The 21,066-nt window shown below is 43.8% G+C and overlaps 1 protein-coding gene and 1 non-coding gene across 3 annotated transcripts in view; one reads left to right on the top strand and one right to left on the bottom strand.

Moving 5' to 3' along the window:
* Window positions 1-2,529: 2,529 nt before the first annotated feature.
* On the bottom strand, window positions 2,530-2,605 carry Trnat-ugu (transfer RNA threonine (anticodon UGU)). Its single transcript has one exon. It is a non-coding gene; the product is annotated as a tRNA-Thr (tRNA).
* A 17,298-nt stretch (window positions 2,606-19,903) lies between these two features.
* Window positions 19,904-21,066, top strand: part of Clmp (CXADR like membrane protein) — a 94,992-nt gene continuing 93,829 nt past the window's right edge. Inside the window, exons 1-2 of one of the 2 annotated variants that reach the window (XM_047515731.1) lie at window positions 19,904-19,920; window positions 20,120-20,470. In XM_047515731.1, coding sequence (XP_047371687.1) covers window positions 20,443-20,470 — 28 coding nt within the window. In that variant the 5' untranslated portion in view covers window positions 19,904-19,920; window positions 20,120-20,442. Of the gene's footprint in view, window positions 19,921-20,107; window positions 20,471-21,066 lie in introns of those variants that run through there. The other variant, XM_047515730.1, reaches the window with a different exon arrangement.

Below are 21,066 nucleotides of genomic sequence, written 5' to 3'. Positions count from 1 at the left end.
AGATAGATAAATGACGGTAGAAGAGAAAATTTAAAAAATAAACACAAGTGCATATGGAAAATTATTGAATAATCAAACCAGGCTTTTCAATTTGTGAAGAAAGATTATTTAATACATAGTTTAGGGAATATGGTAACCATTTGGTGAAAAAAAGTTGAAATCATACTTCATACCTAACACCAGAATAAACTCCAAATGAGTTCAAAATTTATATGAGAAATATAAGACTAAAAACTTACCAAGAGAAACCTGGGAGAGTGCTTTTATATTTTCAGCTAGAGAACACCTTGCTAAAAATTACATAAAACTAGAAGTCGCAGAAGGAAATATTGACAAATTAAAAAATATTTTAAAAAAAGTTCACATGGTATCCATCATAAATAAAGTTAGGATTTTTTGTTTGTTTTGTTTCGTTTTTGGTACCAAAAGATTGAACTTAGAAGCACTTAAGCATTGCGCCACATCCCAAGCTCTTTTTATTTATTTATTTATTTATTTATTTTGTTTTGTTTTGTTTTGAAACAGGGTCTTGCTGAGTTGCTTAGGGCCTTGCTAAATTATTGAGGCTGGCTTTGAACTTGAAATCCTCCTGCGTCAACCTCCAGAGTCACTAAGATTACAGGTGTGCACCACCATACCTGGCTTAACCGTTTTTTTTTTTTTTTTTTAAAGACAAACTAGGGAAAAGCAGCATTTGTAACTTATATTACAGACTAACTAGCCAACAGAAAAATTGGCAGAGGCTATGAACAGGCGGTTCTCAAAAACAAAAGCAATCATTCTCAGATCTATGAAAAAAAGCTTCATCTCATTATTTATCAAAGACTTGCAATAAAGTAAACCATGAGATACTACTTCCCCTCTCAAAGTTAAAAAAAAAAAAAAGTCACAACAGACTCCATGTCCATGTAGGCAAGGGACTCTCATACATAACTGGTGGGAATGGGAATAAATTTGTACATTGTAGAAAGTAATTTCTTTAAAACTTCAAAAATTTTAAGTGTGCATGCCATTTGACCATAAAATTTCACTTCTGGGAATTTATCCTACATGAAGTTACAAAATGATAAAGGCACATAATTATTCAATGTTTCATTTTTTGTTATATCAAACTATTGAAAACAACCTAAATATCTACTGATAAGAGAATTATTAAATTATGGCAAATTTATCCAGTGGAACAGCATAGAGCCATGAACAACAATGAGGAAGCTCTTTATGCACTATCAATATCTTTTTGCCAGGATATTTAATTAAATGAAAAAAGCAACCAGGTGCAATGGCATGTACTTGTAATTCTAGTTATTAGGGAGACTGAGGCAGGAGGATTACAAGTTCCAGGCCAGCCTTAGGAATTTAGTGAGGCTGTAAGCAACTTACTGAGATCTGTCTCAAAATAAAAAAATAAAAAGGGGGTGGGGATGTGGCTCAGTGGTTGAGCACCCCTGAGTTCAATTCCTAGTACCAAAAAAAAAAAAAAAGAACTGGGAGGTAGCTCAGTGCCTGCCTAGCATGTAGGAACCCCTGGGTTCAATCTGGTACTACAAAAAAGGAAAAAAAGAAAGGAAAAAAATTTGAGTATAGGATATTCTACCATTTGTGGAAAAAAACCAGACCCCCAAAATAAACATATTTGAAGATATATAGTTAGAATATAAAGTTAGGAAAACTGCAGGTCTGGGACAGTGGTGGGAGGTAAAAATGTTGAACTTGAACAATGGGGTTGTAGTATCCATTTTAAAAAAATATTGAATATAATTTTTAAAGAATTTACAGAATATAAAGAGTGACAGGACACACAAAATTGAAAGTTGTACCTAAAATGCATAAACATCAATGCACAAACAGAACCCAGCAGGTGCTTTTTATCAGCCAACTAAGGAGCAAAGTGTGACTTCAGTGACATGATTTGGTGAAAAAAACTTGGCATGTGGAATTGTCAAAGCACAATTTCCAAAAAAGCTAAAAACATGATTCTCTTATAAAATTTAACAAATATTTGTCAAAGATTTTATGTAATGTAATTACTGATGGGGAAATCTATAAGATGGGAAAACTGATTCAAAGAGCCATTGAGGAAGAGGAAGTTATACAGTCTGTAGAGAAAAGCACATTGCAATAAGTTTGTTAGAGACAAATCTAGTTAAAGATTCCACAGGACAATAAAAGCCCGGAATATCTTTTCTGATGGGTAGAAATCATTTGCATCTCTCTCAGACCCATATCTACAAGTTAACATGTAATTTCAGAGTCTGAGTCCTTACTTGTAAATAACAAAGTCCAATAAATATCCCATATGTATTCTTCAAGAATATACATATATTCTCCTAGAGATGCAACTGACTACATAATTTGCTGGGCTCAGTGTGAATAAAAATTCAGGAGCCCTTGTTCAGAAATACAGAATTTCAAGACAAGAATAGCCAATGAAATTAGAGGGTGCACCTAAACTCAGGGTTCTGGAAGACTACACAGATTAAGTGGCTGGGAAGCAAACTTTACCAGCAAACTAAATTTTTTTTTTTTTTTTGGGGGGGGTGCTGGGGATCGAACCCAGGGCCTTGTGCTTACAAGGCAAGCACTCTACCAACTGAGCTATCTCCCCAGCCCCCCACCCCCCCACTTTTTTTTTTTTTTTTTGAGACAGGGTCTGTTTAGGGCCTTGCCAAATTACTGAGGCTGGACTCAAACTTGTGATCCTCCTGCCTCAACCTCCTGTGTTTCTGGGATTACAGGTGTGAGCCATCAAACTTGGCTAAAGTACATGGTCTTTAGGAGACTTTTTAAATAGTGCTTGAGTAGGACACTAAAAGGACATGCAGTTACCCTCCTGCTTTATGTCCAAGTTTTGAAAAAATGCTTCACAAAGTCAAAGAACCATTCCTAGTCTTGTGGAGCAAGTTACTTAACCTCTGTAAGGCTCCAACAGCCTGTTAGATGAGAATTGCAAATAATCCTCGCACTCTATACTTCATAGGATTGTGATGATTGCAAAATAAAACATGTGTTTGACAGTTTTATACCCTAAGTCCCATACAAAATCGTGCAAATATTTAGTATTGGAATGTAGTTTAGGCATGCCAGCCTGGTTCTTCTTTCAGATTCTCTTCTGAGAGGCAGTTCTCTTAACTTGGAGCTTCCTGGGGGAAATGACCTTGAATTCCATTGTAAGAAGAAATAGAGAGGTAACTCTGCTGTCAGGAGGTAGGAAGTTGTCCCACACATAAGTGACAGTTTGGACAAAGGCTCAGAGAAAGGGATGGGGTAAGTCCATCCCAGGAGACCACAAAACTGCCATCCTTGCAAGCTGTCAGGAGATGAGTGCTGACAAGCCAGGTGAGTGGAGACTGCAAAATCCTAAGAACTCACCTACCCCAGGAAACATCACATAGCATCTGTCAAATTTTCTCCCCAAATCCCAAATGACAAGAAAAATAGGTCACTACCTATGGGACACCTCTTTATATTCTTGTGTCTGTCTTCATAAATTCATGAAAAATTTATATCCCATGATATCACGGACAAAACAATAATTCCTCCCTCGAAAGAAAAAAACATCTTTGGTAAAGTCAAAATCCTTCGAGACATTCCATACTTTCCTGTGGTTCCTGCAAACCAAGAGGTTAAGCATTCCAGCCTCAAAGCACTATGCTAGCACTTTTCTATAATATTGCCCCTGACATCTTGATGATAAAGCCTACGATAAAGGCTACATAGAAGCTTCTAGGGGCTGGGGAGATAGCTCAGTTGGTAGAGTGCTTGCCTTGCAAGCACAAGGTCCTGGGTTCGATTCCCAGCACCGCCAAAAAAAAAAAAAAAAAAAAAAAAGGTTCTACACTTGATGAGACCCTCTTGGCACTTCAGGAACCAGGACTCCTTGGATGGGGACCAAAAAAGGAAATGTGCTGTATGAAATCCCACTCTGCCACCATGGTTATTCCCAGCTTTCCCTGCAGCATTTTCTGCACGTACATCCACCATGTGCCTGCAGTCTGACCCCTTCTTGACCATCAGAGACTAACTGGCTTAGAGAGATTTATGACTGCTTGCATTTTGATGAAATTCTTTTGTCCCTCTCATTTTTCTGCTCTGTAATTGGGTATGAAGGTGGAGTGGTAGAAGGGGGTGGGGCAAGGGAGGGTGAGCTGTAGCCTCAGAACAGAGATTTCTTTGAGAAGAGGGACTTGGGAGCCAAAGACCAGTCTCCAAAATCTGTGGCTTGGAGACCACCCAGGCCCAAGGTCTCCAGCATGGGCAATACTCGACAAACCGCCCGCACCCCTCGCACGCTTACACACGTCCTCCGGCTCCCCAGAACTGCAGCCCCCTTCGAGCAGAACTATCAGCAGCAGCAGGCTGCTGAATGCAGAAAAGCTTTCTAGTTAAGCCTAGAGTGCAGCCCTTCTGCTTCTAGCTGATCCAGGAAGAGGTCCTCAAGCATTGCCCTGGGTAAGAATCTGCATATGTTGCTCAGAGACTTGGTGACAATTTGAAGAATCCAAATTCTTGACTGCCTCTTTGTGTTCAAAAGAGGAATTAGAGGGAAGTTGATGAGTCTCCCTTGATCCTTTTTCCCCTCCTCAGAACTTGTTTTTATTACCAGCCTAGTGGGGTGTCTGGATTGTGAAACAGGAGGTCAGAGGGCAAGGATGATTTTCCTCATTCGCTTCAGATTGGTGGTGGTTAGGGAGGAGATCCTGGGCCAAGATGAAAGGGATACAGGTCAGCCTGGTGTGGCTAATGGTGGAAGTGGAGTGATGGGGACATGGGGGTTCACTACACGATTCTTTCTACTTTGGGTTTAGGTTTGAAAATTTCCAATGTTTAAAAAATAAAAATCCTGCCTTTGACCAGATGCATTGGTAATCCCAGCGACTCAGGAGGCTGAGGCAAACTGAAGGTTAGCCCGAGCAATTTAGAAAGAACCTGTCCCAAAATAAAAAGGGTTGAGGATATAGTTCAGTGGTAGAGCTCTCCTAGGTTCAATCCCCAGTATTGAGAAGGGGAGGGGAGGGAAGAAGGGGAGGGGAGGGAAGGAGGGGAGGGGAGGGAAGGGGGGAGGGGAGAGGAGGGAGGAGGCAGAGAGAGAAAAGAAAAGAAGGAAGGAAGGAAGGAAGGAAGGAAGGAAGGAAGGAAGGAAGGAAGGAAGGAAGGAAGAAGGAAGGAAGGAAGGAAGGAAGAAAGAAGGAAAGAAAGAATTTTGTCTTCAAGCAGTTCATGTTCTCTTTAAATCAGGAGACAGGAGGCAAGAGCCAGGAGCCTAGTTCCTGAATGGGGGATGTTTGCAGAGTGCGTGCCCAGCTTTCTCTTCCACTGCCTTCTGTCTTCCATCCAGAGCTTCATCAGCAGCTGTCTGTGGGAAACTTCATGGCAGAGTTCTCGCCTTCACCTCTCTACCCAAATCTTTGTCTAGGGACCAGCTTTTTACATTGCTCTCTTTTCCCCCACTCCAAAATAAGAAAAAGAAGAAAACTACGTTCTCACCCATAGGCTCAGCCCTATAGCCAGCAACCAGGACCAGCTCTGAGCAAGTACTCTCACTAGTCCCCCCTAGACTAATGGCTGGAGAAGTAGAATTGATGGAAAGCTTGAAAAATACAAATACCCAGGTCCTACCCAGACATAATGAACGAGGCCTGGGATGGGGGAGGAATACATCATTCTGAAGATTCCCCTCGGGGCTCCATCACATTGGCAGGCATGGGGATTCCTATCCAGGCTCCAACTCAGTACCAAGTTGCCAGGCAGCAGTCTGACCTGGAAGAATGTTTTGGCTCTAGAAATTTGATTTGGCCTCCTGTATGGCCTTACTCTGCCCTTTTGGTGCCTGGAAATGGCAGTTTCCCTTAACAGTCCTGCTGGCTCATTAATTTTCTGTTTCTTAGCAGTCTTGTCCCAGTGGGCAACTCTGTTCTTGATTACAGCCCCTACCTGGCTGTCCTTTCCTGAAGTAGGTAGCTAATCATCCAACCCAAGCTAGAATACTGGTGCAATCTCTATTAGGATCTCCTGTAGGTTTCTCACAAGCCACATAAATCCACTGGGTCCTCTTCTCCCAACCAGTTTCCTCTTCTAGCGTCTATATTTCATTCTGGTTTTTGAACCATAGTTCTTATCATCTTGGATTGAGACCAAAGTTATAAGGACTTCTCTCTATTCCTCCCATGCCCCAAGTTCCTCTCTAATTAATCAACAAATCTACTTTCTTATTAAAAACTTACCCTGATGTCACCCCTCCAGGGTCACGGCTCTGTCCTGGCTCAGCCCTCTTTGCCTCTCACCTGCAACAATGAGAGCCTTAAAGGTGAAAGTTGTATCTTTAGTTTCTCCCATCCTCCCTTTCTTACCCCATCTTTGATCCCACCCCCTCCCTTTAGATGTAAATTCTTCCTAGACACAATGAGGGTCCCCAGGTGAAGAAACTTTCATAGCTTTCTTTGCCTACTGGATACAGCCCACACATTTTAAGTTTCAATGATTTGGCTCAAATCCACCCTATTGGGCTTACATCCACCCACACATTTCTTATGCTCCCCAAAAGACAAGACCACTCACAGTCTTCAAAATCACTTCCATTCCTGACCTCTGAGTCTCTGCCCTTGCTATTCCTTGCATCTAGACTTCCACCCCGTTATTACTTAAATATTAATTGTGGAGGAGGAGGGACATAAAACCCATGGTTGTTCTACCACTGAGATTTACCTCCAGCCCTTTTCTTTTTTATTTTGAGACAGGATCTCGCTAAGTTGCTGTAGCTGGTCTTGAACTTGAGATCCTCCTGTCTCAGCTGCCCAAGTCTCTGGGATTACAGGACATATTGAAATTTTACTCATCTGGTGACACAACTCCAAAGTCACCTTCTCCATGAGGACTTCCATGCTGACTCCAGTCATGTGACTCCGTGCTCCTGACCCTGAAGACAAATGTACTTTTTCTTATGATATTTGTTCTATACTCTTCTCACTGAGGTTATTTGATTATCTGCCACAGTCCCCTTACTACATCATAAATTTTTTTAGGGAAAGCTTCTTTATTCTTCCTTACATTCTCCACTATGTCTAGCATAATGCTTTGAACAAAGAAGCTGCTCAAAAACTATTCAGTGTTGGCAGACTGAGTAAATGAATCAGTTGACAATAGATGATATTGGAGTGAGGAAGGTTGGTATGCAGGTGGTTCGCCTGACACAGACATATTCATTATTAAATATTCAAATGTTTCCATTATGGCTAGTTAGTTCAAGTAGCTACTGCCCTTGGTCCCCAGCTGCCCCCAGCTGCCCCTGGTTCCCTTGCATGAAGCTAGAAGAGGTCTCCAGAACCAACTGTCACCTCCACAGTAATTCTGAATATCACCCACCGGTAAAAGCAGTACTAGAAAATAACTGGAATCATATATGTGACACCTGCATACCTTAGAAGAGGAGTGTGTCAGTGAATAAAGGACATAGATGTTTGTGTGGTGACTCAAAGTGTGGGTAGTTACTACTACTAACAGTGAAAATAATAATAACCAGCATTTGACAATACACTTTAGTAATCAAATTAATTTTCATAAGAACAACCAAAAGTAGTTGTTATTGCCTAGTTTTACAAGTGAAGAAGGAAACTGAGGTCCAAATGGACAGCAGTGAGCCCAGTATCCTTCAGAGGAACATAAGCCACCTGAGTTCACTGGGGTTCCTCATGACTTCTCCAGTGTCAGACAGCAATGAAACTGTGCTCCTCAGTGGAAAGAAAGGAAGGGAGGAAGGGAGAAGGAAGGTTGGGGGCGGGGCACAGGAAGAGAAGGAGACAGAGAGGAAATGAGGAGAGGGAAGGAAGGGGGAAGAAGAAAGAAGAGAGAGAGAAAGCAAGAGAGAGAGAGAGAGAGAGAGAGAGAGAGTGATCGGGGAAGGCAGAGAGGGAGGGAATGAAAAAGAAAGGAAAAGAAAGAGTGAAAGGGAGGAAAGAAGGAAAAAGAAAAGGAAGGAGGAGAAGGAATAACAAACTAATAGGCTGTAAGCAGGGACTTTTGAGACCTTCACAAACCTTTTGAGGTCCCACACCACATCAAATTAAGCATATTAAAATATACCCTTTACTGAAAAATATTACATTTTTTATAATTGTAATTTTGAAATTCAATCTAAGAATAATTTCTTGGCAATCATGGCATATAATCAGGAATTTTGCCATGAGGAAAAAATTGTCTATAAATCATTCTTAAATATGTAAATATCCTTCCCAGTGGTTCAGAAGACTAAGGCAGGAGAATGGTGAGTTCAAAGATAGCCTCAGCAACTTAGCAAAGCCCTAGCAACTCAGTGAGACCCTGTCTCTAAATAAAATACAAAAAAAGGGGTAGGGATGTGGTTCGGTGGTTAAGCGTCTCTGGGTTCAATCCCTGGTAGAAAAAAAAAAAAAAAACAAACATAAAATTCTTGCAATCATCAATGTATCTATGATTGAAGTAATACATCTTTGTCAATGTACTTGACAATTTCACAAAATTTCTTTTTAAATTATGAAACTGATGAATACTTTTTAGGTCTTTCTCATTTCTAGGTCTCTCATCCAAGCTCTGGAGATAAACTGCCCTGATTTCAAAGGGTTTGAATAGGTCAGGAGAGCCCAGATGATGACTGAATGGGGATGTTCGAGGTTACCATGGAAACACGACAGTTGCCTCCTCTCCAAGCCATCTTAACACATCTAACAAGGGGAGCAGACATTTGCTTTCACTAAATAGTTAATTCCATCTCCTAGTGACCTCTTCTGGAAATTCCCTCCCCACTGATAATCTGGCAGAGCCACTGGGAGACAAAACAGCAGGCAAGAAGCTGAGTGACAAGGGGCACAGGAAGCCCTGCAGCCAGAGGGCATGAGCCTGGCCAACTCCTGCCTCGCCCATCTCTGGATGCAGAGGGAGAGGCACAGCGTGGTTACCAGTGAACACTCTTCATCCAGTGCCAACCCAAGCACATTCCAAGGCCAGGCTGCAGTCAAAGAGGACACTGAACAGTCCTCCTTTGCTTTTGAGGTTGCTATGGCAGCCAGGAATTTGCAAACCAAACTGGACCTGGAGAAGAATTCTGTCCTTGGCCCCAAAAGTCTGTGGTTCCAAATTGTTTGCTGAGGGTTCCTGCTGTCCACTTTGATACCTGCCAGATGGAAGGATCTCGGAACCTGGGCTCTGGAAACATCCCAGTGGAAAGGTTATTTGTAAGCGAACTAAAACTGCGTTTGATGTAATGTAGGTGTGATACAAGGAATTTTTTGGCAGAAAAAGTTGGAAAATATTACCATAGGTCCAAGAGAGAGACTCCTCATCTCGAAAAATTTTTTATACCCATTTAATGTTCTGTGGTTTGCTAGGAACATTCACATAAATTATCTGGTTGGATCTTTACAACTGCCTGATGAAGTGGTCAGAGTAGATATGATCTTCAGCCAATGACAAGGAAAATTAGGTTCTGTAAGAACAAGATCCATAGCTAATGAGCAGAAGAACTGGGACTTGAACCTGGGCTTTCTGACTCAAGGTCTTGCTTTCCTTAATTCCACCATGATGATCAAAAATACAAAACAGACTACATCTGATCTGGACACCTTTGGAGCAGGGTTTTTATTTTTAGGACTGTGATAATGAAGAGGAATGACTTCTCTTCATTGTGGTAAAATACACAAAAACAAAAATCTACTAACCATTTTTAAGTGTGTGGTTCAGTGGCATTAAGTAGGTTCACATGTGCAACCAACATCACCATCAACTCCACAATTTTCTCATCTTCTCAAAATGAAAATCTAGACCCATTCTGGAAGCCACCAGTTTTACTATGTTTTGAATTCAATCACTCTATGTATTTCATATAAGTGGAATCACACAGTATTTGTCCTTTAAAACTGGCTTATGTCCCTTAGTTTCATTCACGTTGTAGCATGTGTCAGACATTCCTTTCCTTTTTAAAACTGAATAATGATGCTTTGTATGGCTATACCACATTTTGTTTATCAATTTGTCAGTTGATGGACACTTGCTTTTATCTTTAGGCCATTGTGAGTAATTCTGTTATAAAAATGGATGTGCATAAATGTCTCAATTTCATCAACACCTGTTATCTTCTCTGTGTGTGTTTTTAATTTTTTGCCATCCTAATGGAGGTATGGATGGATGAATTTTAAATACATGGTGGTCCAGGTTGGCATATTTGGAGAGATTAGAGAATGGTCCTAATGAAATCCGCTTAGCTTCCAGTTCACATGCCAGCCCTAAGCCCAACAGAAATCTTCAGAAGTCACCAGGGAAAGCACTTGAAACTTGAGCAAATCCATGACTTGTTCTTAGGGATAATGAAATCAAAGTATAGATTATTTCCATAGGAATTTCATGTCCTAAGTATGAGCCTGGTTCATTATACAGATGCTTATTAGATAAGGATACCTCCCTGCATAGCTGGAGGGCCTGTGTGTACACAACACAGGTGATGCTGGGAATCTATGTGGGTGAAGATGAAGCTGGAGAGTTGCTAAGAGGATGGTCAAGGGGATTGGCAGGTGCTCTTCCCAAACAGCTTTAGAGTCTTAGAAGTTACTTCCTGTGTGTGAGCTTCCTTGTTTACTTTGTGCACCTTTGCACACTTCAGAGGAAGGAGTTAGATTGGATCTTTAAAGGACCTCAGAAGAAAGTACTCTGTGAGTACAAGATGTAATTATATCTGATCATCTCCAGAGTTACAGATGCACCACCTGGCAAGAACATTTGGATTCCCATAATGTGGCTTGGAATAATGGGGATGGTCAGGACTGCTGAGCTTGGGATTAGGAACCATGTCTGAATCTCTCAACCTCAGGAAGACCTACCCACCTCAAAGACTCCCTCCAGAAAGCAGTCCCGGATGACCCACTTTCCATATCATTGCACTGTGCCTTTCTTAGACCCACAGCTGTGCTGTATCTTAGAAATCTAAGAGAATATTATATACCTCCCCACCTCCCATAAATTGGATGCTCCATGGAAGCAAACTCCAGTTCTACTGGTGTTTACTAAAAACTCTCTAGCAAAAAAAAAAAAGTGCCTAACTCATTGGCTAGACCTGTGTCACATGACCTTGCTTGGAGGCAAGGGAGACTGAGAAAGTGAACATTTCTCTTTTTAGCCTCTTAGGTGGATGTGGGCAAAAATGGGTGCTAGGAATGGGACTGGGTGAGCCAGTGAGCTGTGTCTATCTGCCCTCTCTTTGTATTGGTCACATCCTCTGGGAAGTCGGGGGGAGAGGCCCAACCTGCGTTCTGGGTTCAGTTTCCCCCATGTGCCCTGCTGTCCCTGTCATGGGTCCACACCACACACATTTAGACTCATTGATTCTCTACTGCAACTGAGCAAAATGGGGGAAAAGAATGAATGACTTCAGTTAGGTTTTGCCCATTCCTACAATTGATACTCCTAATTACATTTATCTCATATTCAGGAGGAATATGAAGAGTTGACAAGGCACTGGCATCCCTATTTTCTTCAGATAAGTAACTGAGGTACTCAGGTCCATCATTTATTGAGGCAGACTCAGTCGGTGACAGTGCCAGCAGGGCTCCATCCTGACTTCCTGACCTCCCATCCCATGTTCTACCCACACTCTCCACTCCTACACTCTGGTTTCAGGTCATATATCTCCCTTCACCTCCTGAGGACAGTACTGTCAGGGAACACTAACAGACTGCAAGACAATGGTCTGAGTTTGTGTCACATGTCTGTGTGCAGTGGGTCACATGTCTTTCGAGCTTGGCCATCCATCTTGTCAATGAGCAGCTGCGAACAGCTGCTGACAGCCTGTAGCATCTCAGTCACAAACTACATGAATTCCCCACAGGAAGGACACCAGTGGCAGGTTTAGGCTTTGCATATTCTGGTTTGTCCTCAGTTTTGTTCCATGGCTTCAACCAGGCTTCATTCCCTACTAGAAAAAGTCCCAGCTCTTCCCTGACCCTACATACCTGTTTCTGCCACCAGTCACCATGAGTTTCCTGTTCTCATTTCTGACCTTTTAGGAAGCAGCAGAACCATTCTGTGTGATAATTTTCCACACTCTAGAAGGGGCCAGTTGCTTGGCAGTCTGCTTTTATTGGCTCTGCCTCTAACTAGAGTGTGATCCTGAAATAGCGTGTCCCCTGGCTGGGTCTCTTGTCTACAAAATAAGAAAGAAGGACTCAAAGAAACTCTAAAGGCCCATCTAGCTTGATAGTGGAGCCAGCAACTGTGCAGAGGTGGGGTGAAGGCCAACTTCCAGGCGGAGCATATCTTTTAGGCCTGAATGCATGAATAGTACATGAGAACTGTGCCCACGGGGGACAGCAAGTTGCCCTTCCCCAGCCAGAAGATAGAACTATTTTTGTTTTTTGATTTGGTCGTTTCTGTTCTCTGCCAGCTGCTTACATGGTAACAGAGGGAGACTTGAGGTAGGATTCTTGGAAAAGTTACCTGTCACTGGTCAACTGCAGAGTGAAGTCAGGCATAGTTCTGGTCACTTGCCTGATGGTCTTTCCCTTTGGGAAGAAATCACCCAGCAATGGTCACCGCAGGTCAGTGGGAAACACTGGCCAGAGTGCTAAACTAGGAATGGTACTAGTGTTTTAGAGCTTCCATGCCGCCAGCTAGCTGTGTGGCACTGATTGTGTTGCTGTTGCTGGCTGAGTTGGGACATTTTCAGGAAAATAAGGAAGTTAGATCTGATGCCTGTGAAATTTTCTGCTTAATCTTTTTCCTGCTGCACTTGGCACCCTTATGCCAACTTGTCTTGTGGGTAATTTTGAGTATGACTAACAAAAGGAAAACCTTTTTCTGCTCTTAATCTCAACTCAGAGATGGGGAAAGATATGAGGAGAGGAAAGACAGGAATACTTTTTACTCCTTTCGTTGTGTGTTTCTTAGAAAGCCACTAGACTTTGCCAGGCCAGGTATAATGGTGCACTTCTGTAATCCCAGGGGTTTGAGAGGCTGAGGCAGGAGGATCACAAGTTCAAAGTCAGCCTCAGCAACTTAGCAAGTCCCCAAGCAACTCAGCAAGACCCTGTCTCTAAATAAAATATTTTTAAAATGGCTGGGGATGTGGCTCAGTGGTTAAGTGCCCCTGGGTTCAATCCTCAGTAACAACAACAACAACAACAACAACAACAAGTCACTAGACTACCAGACTTTATTCCTGATCCCTAAAGGCAGGAGAGACTATCTTCTGCTTCTTGAAGAGAAGAAAGGACCCTCTGCAGATCCAGTTGCACCATATTCTGGGGTCATGCTATACACTGTCCCTTTAGTCAAGGGGCAAGAGAGAGTAAACTTGCTGAACACCATGTGCCCTATGCCAGGAGCTTTCTTTACATAGTCTCCTGCAGTCTTCTTAATAAACATGTAAGAAATCTTATAGATGCAATCATGTGGGCTGAGAGGTTAAGAAACATGCTCAAGTTAGGCTGTCAGGAAAGTAGCTAGAATTCAAAATCATCCTGTCTTTCTGCAATGCCTGAACTGCCTTTCTGAAGATGTTACTCTATAAGAATTAAAAGTAAGATGTGGGAGGAGGTGGGAAGACCAGACCAGATTATCTTAGGGGAAAAGGTAGAATGTGGAGCAGAGTCCTGCTGTAAATCCTAAGGTTCCTCAACTATAGGAAACTTCTCTGTTGTTCATCTTGGCTTCTGAATTTCCCATGACTTCCTTTAAAACCCAGGAGGTGGAGGGACAGACCTTTGCATCTTGGATGCTGGTAGGCAGATGAGTACTAAGATCTTTTCTTAACCAACAGATATCCTACAAGAGACACCAGTGTTCAAAGTCCCTGCCTTTACTGCTGACCACAATAGTCAGAGATGGGGACTGTCCCCACATGATGCATTTAAAGAATAGGGCCTGGTCACTCTCAACTGCTATCTCTACCATCATGAGGAGAACACTCAATCTTTACTCTGCATAGCACCCCAGCCCTCAGACACAGTCTCAATAAAAGCTGACCAGGCAAGACCCTGAAAGCCAGCTGGGGCCTCTTACTATCTAGTCATAAAAAGAAACAACACATTGAAAAGCCAAGTTGAGAAGTATCCTTGCAGGACAGGAAAGAATATATAAAGATAACCTTGTTTTAATAGGAAAAGGAAATGAGACAGAAAATTGGCTCTTTTTACTGCAGGGAATGGAATCCTATGAACTTCACTTTAGTTTTAGTTGGAACAAATATTTACCAAGTCTCGTATGTGTTAGACACTGCAGCAGGCGCCTTCATTATAAATTCATTTCTTCCTCCTAACAGTGTTAGGCAAAGAGAAAAAGAAGCCCCGGTGAGGCCAAGAGACCTATTCATAGACTCCAAGAATCCAGACTTTTCCCCTTCTAGCCCAGAACATTTTCTGTCATCGACAGCTGCCTCTTCTTAAATGTATGTCCTCATGAGCTTGTATCATCATCTGTGAGAATGGGACATAGGTGAACACCTCAAAGTGGTTAAAGATGTGTCCATAGTGTAAGCTTGGGGCGCGACTAGCGGCCAAATAAAATCGGACAGAAAGTGGCAGAAGCAAGCTTTATTGGAATTTGGCTCTCCGGCGAAATTCCCAGCTCCCCGGGGATATATGTCAGGGTAGGGAGGGGAGAAAATGCGCGTGGCCCTGGATGCCCAGGTCTTTATAGGCCGGAATGGGTGGGGGTCCTGCTGAGTGACAGGTGGAGTAAAGGGTCAGCAGGTGGAGTTAAGGGTCAGTGGAGTTTTCTTGTCCATTTGATTGATCACTATTTGGCGCACTGCCCTTTGTCTCAGTTGCTCCGCTCTCCCTCCTACAGTTGCCCAAATTCCAACCTAACATAGAGTTCCCAGGCGCCCTGTGAGATGGGAGAATAGCAGAGGTATCCATCTTCCTACTGTGCTCCCTCCTTAGTTGACAAGTCTTTTCTCCCAGGAGTCTTCCTTGACATCTACTACACTAGGCACGGGGTCCTGCTTTGATCCTAATAGCACTCTGAACTTTTTCACTCCATATTTGATTGCTGGTTTGTATCCATCTCCCTTAATTCACCATACACTTGAGGAGGGCAAGAGCAATTTTTCTTTGATCACCATTAATTTTCTAGAAAATAGTAGATACCTAACAAAGATTTGCTGGGTTTTTGTTTTGTATAGTAGTGTTTCTGTAGTACTGGGGATTGGACCCAGGGCATCACATATGCTGGGCAAGCTCTCTACCACTTAGCTACATCCGCAGCCCATTTATTTATTTATTTGAGACCACATCTCCCTAAATTGTCTAGGCTGGATTCGAACTTGCAATCTTTCTTCCTCAGTCTCCTAAGTGGCTGAGATTACAGGTTACAGGCATATGCCCCACTGGTTTTGTTTTGTTTTATGCTAAGGTTTGAACCCCAGGGCCTCACACATGCTAGCCATGCTCTTTACCACTAAGCTACAGATCCAGCCCTGAATTACTAACTGAAAGAAAGATGAATGGATAGATGGATAGATGGATGATGGTTTATCATTCCCTCAAAGTTACCATCTCTCAGAGTAATTGAGTAATTTGTCTTTTTGGCCCTGACAAGTTAACTTACCATATTTCCCTAGTTTGTCAGCAGTCACTCAAAAGACAGTGAGTCATAAGAGGTTTGAATCTTCTTGCTTTATATCCTACCTTAATCATTTACTAACCATGGAATGGGATGTGATTTATTTAATTCTCTGAACCTAATTTTCCTCATTGTAATATGATATGGTGAGGCTTACTTGCAGGAAGTAATCAAATGGTTGTTATTAATCATAGTGTACAATATATTAGCTCTCTTACACTCATCTTGGGTGCCTCTATTGTTGGCCACTCCCTCTCCTACCCACAGTCACTGTTGAATTCTTAACCCTGTCCAATCTTTCTTCCCAAAGCTTTCTAGTTTTTGTTTTTGCTACCCTTCTGTTATCTGTCCTTCTAATGCAACAGATTCTAACCAGTCCCTCTGCTTCAGGTTTCCCTTCCAATGCATCACACTCTCCCTGTGGTGGCTCCAGAATCCCCAAAGAGGGGAGATTTAGGGTAGCACTCTTTGGCACCCCGCAGGGGAGAAGACTTGAAGCTGTTGTTACAGAGCAGAGGCCTGCCACAAAACTGAGGCAGCAATTGTGCCAGGAAGATTAATGACATCTCTCTCAGAGCAACAGGAATGAGTTTATTAGAAAAGATAGGAAAAGGGAAAAGAGGACATTCTCAAGGTCTCTAAGAGTGGGTCTTCTCAGAGAGAAGACAGAGCATTCCTCCTGCCCTCCAGTCTTATTGGGGGGGTCCTAGAGAAATTTCTAGAGAGTCCTGCCCGGGTCAGCCTTTGACTTTTGACCACAGCATAGGAACTGTATGGTCTACTTCCAAGAGAGCATGGTGTATTGCTGCTCATAGAGTTGGAGTTTTCAAGGAAATTGAGTCCCCCCATTTTTTTCCTCAATCTCCTGCCCCCTTACTCGGTTTCTGACCTTTTGAATAGTCCCCATCAAGCTTTCTTTGTGAGGGTCTTGATGTTTGGGTTGCCAGGGTCATTGGGAGTTGTGATAGTTTGGTGATAAGGGAGGGTCGAGGTCACCCGGGAGGGTGTGACATGATCTTGAAACAATAGCTTTTATTTATTTATTTATTTATTTATTTTTGTACTGGGGATTGAAGGAGGGTGGTGCTTTACCACTGAGCCATATCTCCAGTCCTTTTTATTTTTTACTTTGAGACTGGATCTTGCTAAGTTGCTCAGGGCTTCACTAAATTACTGAGGCTGGCTTTGAACTTGGATCCTCCTGCGGTCAGTAGTTTTTCTTAAGGGATATCATTATGGGTCAGGAGGTTTTAATGTACCAAGCCCTCAGTTTCCTGGTGCTTATTTGCCAATAAGGCTTCCTGTGGTTTTCTATTGTCCTTCATTACTAGCTACTTAACACACATCACTTTGCTAAATACTGAGACAATGTCCTTTGTCCATATTAAAGCATGGGGGTAGAAAGGTGGATGGGTATGAAAGAAGTGCTAAAGCTCTCCACTGTTACCCAACCCTCTGGGTTAAAGTTGCCAATTCACACATCCTGTGGATCTCATCAAGGTATTTTTTGTTAATATCTTTTTGATGAGAAGATACAGAACAAGTTCCAGACTCCCTTATATTGCACTAAGAATCCTTTACAATTTTGGTTTGCCTTGGGTATTTTGATCCAATTTTCAATTTCATTTCATGTATATCATTTCATTCAATGGTATCTGAATACACCAAAGCTATACTTAACTCCATGTCTTTGTCCAGGAATGCCCCACCCAGGGTTCACCCAGATCTTCTCATCCAATGAAATACTTTTCCTCCCCAAGACCTGCCTTAGGCTTTGTTCTTCAACCACACCAGCCTATGGTGTGCTCTCCTGCTATAGAACTTCTATTGTTTCATTGTCAAGGTCATTATTCTGATACACGACTACATAACTACCTGACACTAATCTTGAAATATTTCACATGTTGGTCTTTTCTCTCCTACTGCACTGGGAGGTCCTTTAAGAGTCAAGACTACCACCCAGTTCTTTGGGTTCCCCACAGCACCCAGCCCAATCTGTGTTGGCCCCAGTACAGACAGGCAATGGGTTGCTAAGTAACAGGCCACACCAGAAGCACTCTCACTTTGCAAGGATGGCACAGAAAAGAGGCTTTGGATTTAAGGATAGTAATATCCTGGAGCCCAAAAGCCCTCCTGCAAGATGATGTACTAAATACCTACCAGTTACAAGACTTTGGACCTGAGAAAACAGTGCTTATGACCCAGTCTCAGCTTGATCAAATCATTTCCTGTGTTGATGGCTAATGACCTTGAACTGAAGGCATCTTGGTACTGTGGGCTTGAGGACTGGATTTAAATGCACATCTGCTTACACCCACACACATCTGTCTTCACATACAAACCAGCCCTCAAGCAATAAACAGCCTAGAGTAACCAGGTCCTGAGAAAGGCCACCAGCGATGGTGGAGTAGAGGTGGGGCTTTAAAAACATTCGAATGCACCTTCCCTAGGAAGAAATAAAGTGGAAGAATCTGGGTAAAGGGCATCTAAGAATTTTTGTACTATTTTTACGACTTTTTGGTAACTCTAAAATTTGGTCAAAAATTTTTAACAAATTAAAAAACAAACTTATCAAAAATTATTTTCCCTATGTAGTTTCTTAGCTTGGTCTTTATAATGTACTTTTTTCCCAACACATTCATATTGGGATTATAGTCGTGAATACATTTGTTTTCCCCATTATATAAGAAGTATAAAATTAAAAATGAAGTTATTTCAGAGTCAAAGAAACCTTTTAAATACTTCATAATATAAAATGTAGTATTTCAAAATATTAAATTAGAATGCTAATATTGTAATAGAGAGATTTTAATATGTTGTGATCCACGGCAAAATGTTTAGCTCAAGTTGTCATTTCCTCAACTAAAATGGAATTCAAAATGCCTGTTAGCACTGTCATAAGATTTAAATAAAAATAAAACAATTAATATAAATCCTGGTCCATAGTTGGTATCCCAATTTTAAAAAAATGCCAACTAATTACTAAGTTATAGTCACTTTGTGTCCTCCACACCTAAAACAGCATAGGCACTGAAGGAACGCATAAGAAATAGTTACAATTGCGTGAATAAATGCAATTGTACTAAAGCAACTCCATAATGGATCTCAGACCCCCAAGAACAGACCGTACTTTTGCCAACATTTCTGAGTATCCGGGCCTCTGTTTCCTCCTCTTTGAAATGGAACTGGTTTCCATTACAAATGTAAAGACTGAGCCAGTTAGGATCAAAGGCCTTGGGCAGAGAGATGGAAAAAAAACGGGACAAAGGTGTGACCTAGTAGGCCACTAGCCCAAGAGAGGAAATCTCTCTTGTAGCTGTCCCGCTTCTCAGGCTGTGCCCCCAGTTTCCCGTCTAGGTTTCGGTGAGTGCAGGTGAGCGATTGCATCCCCAGCTACCCTTCCAGGGACACTGAGACTGGAGCCAGAGAGTGGAGGTTCGTAGTTTCTGGAAGGCCGGGTACAGGTTTCACCGCCCAAGCTCCAAGCAGTGAGACCTGAGTGCCGTTCTCAGTCCTCTTCTCTGCAGGTCCCCTTTCCGCTGCCACTAAGCAACCGGGTCCTAAACCACCGAACCCCCAAAGGCCACGCACAAGGGAAGGAGGCGACTCTCAGCGCCCATTGAGCCGTTAGACTCCAGGTGCGGGCCTCCTCCGCAGGGTCGCCGGTGCCCGGCGAGTGCACGCCTTAGCTCCGAGGGATTTCTATTTCTTCTTTTATCTGAAAAGGGGTGGTGCCTATTTTGTCCAGGGCCTTGTGCATTGTGGTTCGTTCTTGTGTTTCATGACGGACCCCATCCTGCCAAGCTCCAGATCCCCACTTCCCTGGGACTCTGGCTAGCTTAGCTCTGCCCAGATCTGAGCGCGAACACTTGACGGCAAGAGAGGATGAGCAAAAGCAAAAGATCAAGGGAAAGTCAGGTAAAGTGTGGCTGCCGAGCTGCCAAAACAGGCAGTTAAGCCTTAACGACCCACGTCCATGCTCTACTGTCTATGTGATCGGTCTGGAAGCTTCCTACAGCCCAAATCTGACTGGGAAGGAGAGGAGAAAGGAGGAAGAAGGAGACAGAAAGGAGAGGTAAGAAGAATGTAAATAAGAGAGAAGAGAAATAACTTGAGTTGGATGAGAAATGGAAGCAAAAGAGTGGTGTGTGAGACAGAAGAAGAGATGCAAGAGGGAGACACACAGAAAATTGAATTAACAAGGCCTCACCCTTCGGCTCTTGGCCGAAGTGTTACTGATTCTCTCCTACACAGAATCAGTCCTACACCCAGCGCCTCCAGCAACCAAACCGCCTCCGGACCGACTCCAATCCCTTCGCGGCCTTCCCTCCTGGCCCCGAGGTAGAACCTCGCCGGGCCAACTCGCTTCTCCGCCGCCTAGCAGCCCCCACAGCTAACCCCAAACGCGGAGAGAAAAGGAGGGAGGGAGGAAGGGAGGGAGGGAGCCAGGGAGGGAGGGGCTGCGGTAGGAGGCAACCATGTGGTTCCAGCTCAATTTTTTTCTCTCTCTCTTTCTCCACTCGTTTTTCTTTCCAAACAGGGAAAAGTGTTCCTTGAAGCTGTAGTGCCTTTCCGATTCGCTTTCTCTCCCCTCGATCCTAGTCCCGGCTCGGGTCCGAGCGCGAGCTGGTGGGGTGAGCGCTGGAAGCCCCACCGTGCCCGGGAGCGCAAGGCGCCGGGACCCGGGAGAGGGGCGCGGGGGCACGAGGCGCGGGGAGGACTCCCGCGCCCGCACATGGCTGCGGCCCCCCGCGCGCACCCCGAAGCGCCGCGCCCAGCTAGCCAAAGGTCTGTAGGCTGCGCCCCGCCGCCCAGCAGCCAGGCAGCGGCTGAGCGGGGAAGTGCCCGCGTCCGAGAATCGGGATGTCCCTCCTCCCGCTCCTCTTGCTAGGTGAGTGCCTCGGGGAGGGCGGGAGTTTGGATGGCCCCGGGAAACGCAGCCCGGCGTCCGGGAAGACAAGCTTTCGGCACCGTGGTTCCCGCAGCCCTGAGTGCGCGGACCACTGGGTCCCTGCCTACCCGCCACGCAGGAGCGCATCTGGCAGCGGAGGACCGCCCAGTCGGCCATCGAAAATGTCTCACACATCTGGGCCCTCGAGCTGGCTGGGGGTTGGGGGGCATTTCCTGGTCAGTCTGGCCGTGAACCGTTTGATGTGGGGGGTCCTTCTTAGGGCGGTGTTTGGTTTCAGGAGAATTGGGGGAGGGAAGGTTCATCCAGGAATTTTTGTGCCAGGTTCCTGAGGGGGGGGAGCTTTTTTGTTTCAAACAGGCGCCTCTGAGCGCTCAGATTAGAAACAGATGTGTTGAAGGGTAAGAGGAAGGGAGAAGGGAAGAGACAGGGCAGGAAAAGAGAGGGAAAAGGGGAAAGAGTGCAAGGACCACGAGAAGGTGCAAGTGCTGAAGGCGTCGCGTAAAGGAAGGAAAAGGGAAAAGGGGAAGATAGGGAAGCAGAACAGGACAGCGGGGACCGAGCGAAGGGAAGGGGAC

Source organism: Sciurus carolinensis, chromosome 11 (genome assembly GCF_902686445.1).
Source record: "Sciurus carolinensis chromosome 11, mSciCar1.2, whole genome shotgun sequence".
In the NCBI taxonomy this organism is placed as follows: domain Eukaryota; kingdom Metazoa; phylum Chordata; class Mammalia; order Rodentia; family Sciuridae; genus Sciurus; species Sciurus carolinensis.
The sequence above is the reverse complement of the archived record's forward strand: the minus strand, read 5'-3'. Positions and strand labels throughout refer to the sequence as shown.